The sequence below is a fragment of the Berghia stephanieae genome, chromosome 14 (genome assembly GCF_034508935.2).
Source record: "Berghia stephanieae isolate SIO BIC M18660-M18661 chromosome 14, UCSD_Bste_1.3, whole genome shotgun sequence".
NCBI lineage: Eukaryota > Metazoa > Mollusca > Gastropoda > Nudibranchia > Aeolidiidae > Berghia > Berghia stephanieae.
The window spans coordinates 15472290-15479789 of record NC_088373.1 but is presented as its reverse complement, the minus strand read 5'-3'; the positions used below and the strand labels follow the sequence as shown (position 1 = coordinate 15479789).

General features: G+C 35.9%; 1 protein-coding gene across 1 annotated transcript in view; it reads right to left on the bottom strand.

Moving 5' to 3' along the window:
• The window catches only part of LOC144959719 (uncharacterized), a 14444-nt gene that overhangs the window by 5769 nt on the left and 1175 nt on the right, over nt 1-7500 (bottom strand). The window contains exons 2-4 of the mRNA XM_078892397.1: nt 6101-6272; nt 3818-3894; nt 32-118 (exon numbers count right to left, since the gene is read on the bottom strand). Coding sequence (XP_078748523.1) covers nt 32-118; nt 3818-3894; nt 6101-6272 — 336 coding nt within the window. The remainder of the gene's footprint in view (nt 1-31; nt 119-3817; nt 3895-6100; nt 6273-7500) is intronic.

Here is a 7500-nt window from a genome sequence, read left to right as displayed (position 1 = left end):
TCTATCTTTTAAAAAACACAGACAGACATACCAGCATGGCTTTGGGTAGATGGCATACTGATATTTTTTCGTTACTCCTGTCGTATTTATAAGGACGGAGAGAGGCCATCAGCGTTGTCTGTGGGGAAAGACAGGAAAGCGTTATGAGGAATGATAGAAAAATCATAATATTTGCTATAAAATACAAGTATCTACACCTTCGGACGCAAAGTATTAGCAGTTATAGTCCGTTTCAAAATACATAATCACACATTTCGATCTGTTCGGGCTAACCCACACCGGAGACTGACTCCGACGACCCGGATAAAGACGTCGGGCACGGACAAAATACTGAAAATAAAGAGAAGAGCCGCTAGACCTACCCATACCAAGCTCGGAAAACAAAACGGCAGAGGACGTCGGGTGCTTGGTATGTGTAGGTCTAGCGGCTCTTCTCTTGATTCTTAGTAATGTATGATGGTAGTAAAAGTACCCTTTTGTGATCAGATGTTCCTATACTTGATTTGTTAATGCTTTTGTGTGCGTTCTGGATGCTGCAGTAGCACCTATCTAAAATAATATCATCGCGATTGGGAATTGTAACAAATTGATGAAATGTAGAATTGAATGATGGACACGGTAACAGTCACCAAGGAAAATGACTGGTGCATCTGGATTTTTTCGTAGACAACAGAATGCTTGTTCTTCAATAATAACTTGAGCAGTGATTTCGTTTGCGTCTGGTGGTATAGATAGTATGCGCTTGGCTAAGAGGCTCACAACATTGCCATCCGGAAGTATAACGGACCAACACACAAAACTGTGTGTATCCATGAAAGTTTATAGTCGGGTTAATACAGTTCAGTGGGCATTACTCATAAACGCGGATGGCAAAAAACATCAACAAAGACCTGAGTGACGTCATCTTCAAACTATCTATAGTCTTTACAATATTATTATCGTTGACACACCATTTGTCGTTGATATGCAGACATATTCCGCCATCGTTTTGTTTTCCAATTAAGCAATGTCGATCGTGTTTGATGATAGTAAAATTGTCGATTTCTATTCTTTTATTGCGATCATTATCAGTAAGCCACGTTTCTGTTTACATAGTATACCGACGTTTCTATCATCTTTATCAAATTTACACAGTGTAGCAACACAATCAATTTAGTTACGAAGAGATCTTACACACGACAAAATAATGTATGGTAATGGTGGTTTGTTTCCTCTCCTATTTACTCTTTCCATTATTCCACCTCTCTTTCCTCTTTTCCTCTTCAGTTTAATTGAATGAATAAAAAGATGATCGTTTCAGAGTTGTATTGAAAATAATAGGACGTGCAAATGGATTTAGGCGTAGTATTTCTTCCTTGATGTAAAAATTATTAGTGTGTTCATTTCCGTCGCCATCTTGTTCGACATTTTTGTTGTGATGCATTCGAAATCAATAAATGGAGATATGCGAGTTTAGACGTGAAAATGTGTGTAAATCCTTTATATAATTATATAATTCGAAGTAACACGAACTTACTGTCGTGTAAAAATATAATGATATCTTGACGAAGACGATGTAAAGCACGTAAAATGGACAGGAAAGTGTAAACATTGTAAACCTCGTGTCGCTGTGCTGTTTTAAAAATCAATCCGTTTGTGAACCCTTGACTGTTATTCAATGTAGGTCTGGAGACAGCAGAAATGTGGTTTCTTAGAAGGATGTTAAGAATCTCATGGACAGAGAAGAAAACTAATGAAGAAGTATTAGAGCAAGCTGAAACTAAAAGGCTATTAATTCGTACAATACGAAAAAGACAAATGCAATTTTTAGGACACCTAAATCGACATAAATGTATTGAACATCTTGCTCTCTCACAGGAAAGATAGAAGGTAAAAAGAGTAAAGGTAGACCAAGAAAAGCATATTTGAATAGTTTGAACAGCTGGAGGTGACAAAGAAAGAGAAGAGTAATATTAGTTTTCTGAGGTTATCTGATCAGAGAGAGGAATGGCGTATCATGATCACCGTTGTCTGGCACAGACTTGGTACTTGAAGAAGAAGAAATAGGTCTTTCTGATTGTTCAGTACTGAGCATGAATCAAGGGATAATGTTTGTTTCATTTGTTCAATATCATGATAAAATACAGTTGTGGGTTTTTTTCCGCTTGTCAATCCTTGAATATCATTTAATGCATCATTCTGATTGATTAGTACTCAACATGAACCTAAGGGATATTGTTTATTTCATTTGTTCAATTGATAGTATGCGCTTGGCTAAACGCTCTTAACATTGCCACCCAGAAGTGTAACAGACCAACACACAAAAATGTGTGTAACCTTGAACGTTTATAGTCTGGTTTACACAGTTTAGTGAGAATTACTCATAAACGCGGATGGCAAAATCAATAACAAAGACGTGAGTGACGTCAACTTCATTATATATATATATATATATATATATATATATATATATATATATATATATATATATATATATTATGATAAAATACAGTTGTGAGGTTTTTTTCGACACATGCTGTTTGTAAAATATCACCATTTTAGTTTCGAATATAATAAAATAAATAAATAAATAAATAAAACGCATAGCAGCAATATATAAAGTTTTATACATAATATTGAGCTTTCATATAACACAACATCAGTAGTTGGAATTAAATGACTCCCAACTTGACAGTTGCAATTGAAAGCTGGTTTTACAAAACTCGTTATAAGTCTATTTTTTCTACTTTTTGATAGTTTCCATCCATGAGATAAATTGAAATGTAAACTTTACTTTAAGCATCAATTAACACAAAAATGTCCCTAGATATGCGTGTTTATTAAATATGATGAAATAACAAACCGAATGAGACGTTTTAGTGGAAATAATCCTCAATATCTCAAAGTGGGAGAAAAAAAAACGGAGTTGGGGAGTATCGGAAAAGCACTCTCCAATTGGATTCAATAGTCTGATGTCACGTCGCCCAGCAACGGCGGCCATCGTCGTTCTAAACAAAGAAAATAGGTACTTTTTATTCTTCATGCTGGCTAGAACTTTTCATATGTCTTGTGATAAGAATGTGTAAAAGTCAAAACATGATCAGATTTATAATGGCTTTTATTCCCTCTGGATACGCTATTATGCTCGTCGGAGAAATATTTTATAAGGGTGTCCGCCATTGTCCCGATAGTTTAGAGCCAGTTACTAAGTTACCATGCGTCATTACGAGGGAAATGACGTCACGACTGTTGAAGCGTATTAACAAGGCGCGATTACATTTCATTTTCAAAGACAACGCTGTTAAAACAAGAAAACTCATTTCAAGCATGGGGTGTGGTAAATGATATATTTTTTTCGAAAATTCTATTCTGCATCGCTCGCAGCGGGACTCAAACCAGAAACATATCAGTCCGCGGGCGATTGTGTCAAATATTATACCACAAGACCACAAGATCGATTGGTGTCCAATCTTGCCAGATATTCTGAGTTTACGAATGTTACGGCCACAACCTCTGCAAAAGCGCGGCTATGTGGTATAGTGGCATGACACTCGCTTTCGGATCGGAAGGTCCTGGGTTTGAGTCTCGCTCGGCGCATAGTTGAGTCCTTGGAAAAGACTCTTTACTCACATTCTCACACCGTACTCATGTGTAACATGAGTACCTGGCCATTAACAGCTTTTTCTCTGTCCGAAAAAATTGTAATATCGCTTAACCGGCGTCATGTACCGTCCTACATGTTAAGTGTTGCTGTTGGTCAGGGACCCCTTGTAAAGCGCTTTGAGCACGTTTAGTGGATATTGCTCTATATAAAAGCTCAATTTTATTTTTCACTCACCGTTTCATATTGTGCCAAAGGTTTTACGTTACTGACATCAAACTTTTTCACTATCTCCTGGTCGTGGATGATCCTGTCTGTAAAAAAAAGATATGAATATCAAATATCATTTTGTAGTGTTTAACCCTCTTCTTACCAACTAAAGGAAAATCGTCACATTCGTTACGCAACGATACAACCAACATTTTTTCTTATTCAAATTTCTTTTCTACATCATCAATTTTTTAAAAAATGAACAGTGTGTTGTAGAGTATCTATGTTTTGATATGTGTTGCTAAAGAAATTATGTATGGCAAGAACTTACTGCTCTTTGTGTTTGAGTGATAAAACACCTATTATTGTGTTACTTGGGTCTGAAGTTTAGGGGGGGGGGATCCTGAAAATGGCTGGTAAGGAGAGAGTTAAATACTAACGAAAGAGTGAAAATGGAGAGGATTTGTACGGGAACAATACAGACAATGGACGTTTCGGGTTGTACCCCATTGTTCCAATACAAAGTCTCTCCATTTTCACTCTTCCATTAGTATTTTCACGATCACAGGCAGCCCCTACCGTTTTCTACTTTTGTATTGTGTGTAGTTTAATTAGTCCTTCAATGACGTAAGACCCATGGACCCAGAGTTTATCCCGGTTTTATCTCGGGAAACAACGGAAATTCAATTGCATGCTACAATTTGGATAGGACCGTAGCCATTTTTAACTTATAGCCTGACACAGAAATATTTGAATATGTTCAGTCAATGAGATCAAGATCTTAAGTTAATATATTATTATGACAAGTTCAAAGAAAAACGGACTGCTGTGTTCACATTAGGACTTATAGTTTGACGTCATTTTTTAAAGGTTTGTGCAGCGTCTAGTGAGTTGTCGTTAGTGGAGCTCAAGGAAACAAGTGATTCCATTGGTTGAATTATTGTATACAACTCACGATTTGTTTTTGGGGAGGCCATTTTATCTTTAGTGCGGCTATGTGGTCTAGTGGTATTACACTCGCTTTATGATCGAGCCTTGCTCTGCGCAAGATGAGTCCTTGGAGAAAGCTCTTTACTCACATTCTCTCAGCGTACTCAGGGAAGTGCACACCATTGGGGAGTGTTTGTCTTTTGTCACACAAAACTGCCAAGATCAAGACACAAGTTTTGACGATTCTGGTATATGGCTTAGTTCTTGCCCAATTGTGAATTTTTCATCGATGTTTCATTTTTTACGAAACCCGCCAAAAACCATAGTCTCAGGTTCACTCCCCACTGGTGTACACTTCCCTGAGTCTCAGGTTCACTCCCCACTGTTTCCTACTACCCATACCTTTGTCGGATATTGGCGGGTTTCGGCGGGTTTCGTAAAAATGTAATTGCTTTTTAAAGAAACCCGCAAAAACCTAGTCCCAGGTTCACTCCCCATAGGTGTACACTTCCCCGAGTCCCAGGTTCCGTCTCCACTGCTGCCTACTTTCCATAACTTTTTCGGGTTTCGGTGGGTTTCGTAAAAAAATAAATACCCGTTTTTCTTTGAACTTGTCATAATAATATATTAACTTAAGATCTTGATCTCATTGACTGAACATATTCAAATATTTCTGATTTCCACCTTGTACCAAAACAGCGCCATACATTTCCCAATATATTTTTTTTTCTCAAACCCTCTATATTGTGCAAGTATGAAAAGGTCGAATGAGTAATGAAGGTTTGTTTTTGTGTTAATTGATTTATCAAAACGACACGGTTAGCACCAACATGTAAATATTATTTTACTTTTGTTGAACATTTGTAACCAAATATCAAGTTGCCAATGTTTTGAGGACAATATAGCGGTGTTTCTTTTTTACGAAACCCGCCGAAACCCGCCGAAACCCGCCGAAACCCGCCAAAACCCGCCAAAGTTATGGGAAGTAGGCAGCAGTGGGGAGTGAACTTGGGACTCAGGGAAGTGTACACCATTTGGGAGTGAACCTGAGACTATGGTTATCGGCGGGTTTCGGCGGGTTTCTTAAAAAAGAAACACCCACAATAAAGATATATTATTAATATTATTATTATTATTATTATTATTATTATTATTATTATTATTATTATTATTATTATTATTATTATTATTATTATTATTATTATTATTATTATTATTATTATTATTATTATTATTATTATCATTATTATTATTATTATTATTATTATTATTATTATTATTATTATTATTATTATTATTATTTACTTATTCATTATTCTATCTGGCTAACTTGCCAGCAAAACACCAGATCGATGCAATGAGTCACACTAAAATACTTACTCATGCACTGCCGGACTTTCCTTTGTTCGGCTAGATGTTCATATTGGCTCGGGCCGGCAGAGCAGTATCGATACGGGTATCGGATGTGTACGGGTATTTCTTTGATCGGTATTGATGGTACCGATGTTCGTTTTTCTCGACAACGTACAGGTTGCTCGTGCGTCTGGGGTTCCTTTGTGCGAAGATATAGTGAGTAGAATTATTGGGAGTTACTTTTTTTTTTTTTTTTTTTTTTTTTGATACTTGGCCTTTTGCTGTTTTGTTTTTTTTTTTTGTTTTTGATTTTTGTTTTTTTTTTTTTGTTTTTTATTTGCTATTTTTGCTTTGTTTTTTTGTAGCAATGACTATCCCGCACAAATCTTTGGGCCTCTTTTTCGCTTACGAAGTGCTCGAATTCGCGTCAAAATATGGGACGAAGCCGTTTCGTATATGCTATTTTAAAAAATTAATTACGACGCTGTTTATTGCTGAATATGACTGAAAGTTGGCACATAGTTAGAAAAAAGGTCATTTTAGATTATGTCAAGCAACAATACTCGTGCGATTACCAGAAGACCTTTAAAAATAGAGTTATACTCTTTGGAGTAATATATTTCTAAAACTACCGGGCGTGGAGATTTTGTCGCTGACAAGGTAATACATGAACATTTCTTCTTTTTGGTTGTAAAATTTCATATGAATATGATGAGTACTTTTCCCGTATTTTACAAAACACCATCCTAATGTGCTCTTCAAGTTTCACATTTGTTACGCAAGATACAACCAAAGGTCGAAAAAAAATGCCGAAAAAGCGTCCCATATTTTCGCGTTTTTTTCCTTTGCGGGTCATCCAAATAAATGACTTCTTTGAAACTGCATAACTTGTTTATTTATGAATGGATTTTCAAAATTCAAAAACTTTTTTACTCAGTGGAGATAGGGCTTTGATTTTAGACAAAATTTTTCCTCAAAAAGAGAAAAATACATTTTTCATAGTCATTGCTATTTTTTGTTTCAAGTGTTATTGCTTGATCTCACCGAGGTTGTTATTGATGCAGTTGCTGGGTTTTTTTTCTTTGGGGGGGGGGGGGGTCATTGTTTTGTTCTGTTTTTGGTTATTTTTCTTTCTTTTTTTCTTGTTTTTGTTCTTTATTTTTTAGTTTTTTTGTTTGTTTGTTTTGTTGTTTTTTGTTCGTTTGTTGTTTTGTTTTGTTTTGTTTCTATTTTTGGTTCTTTTTATGTGCTTTGGTCTTGTGTTATGGCATAGGCCATTAAACCTGCATGTTCCTAGTTCGAGTCTTGATATAAAGATTTTAAATTGATTCCTTTGAAAATGCTCACATTTACTCACATTCACTCACCATACGCAGGTGTAAAATTAAAAGTAGCAAGAAGGTAACAACGATAGCTCTATGGAGATA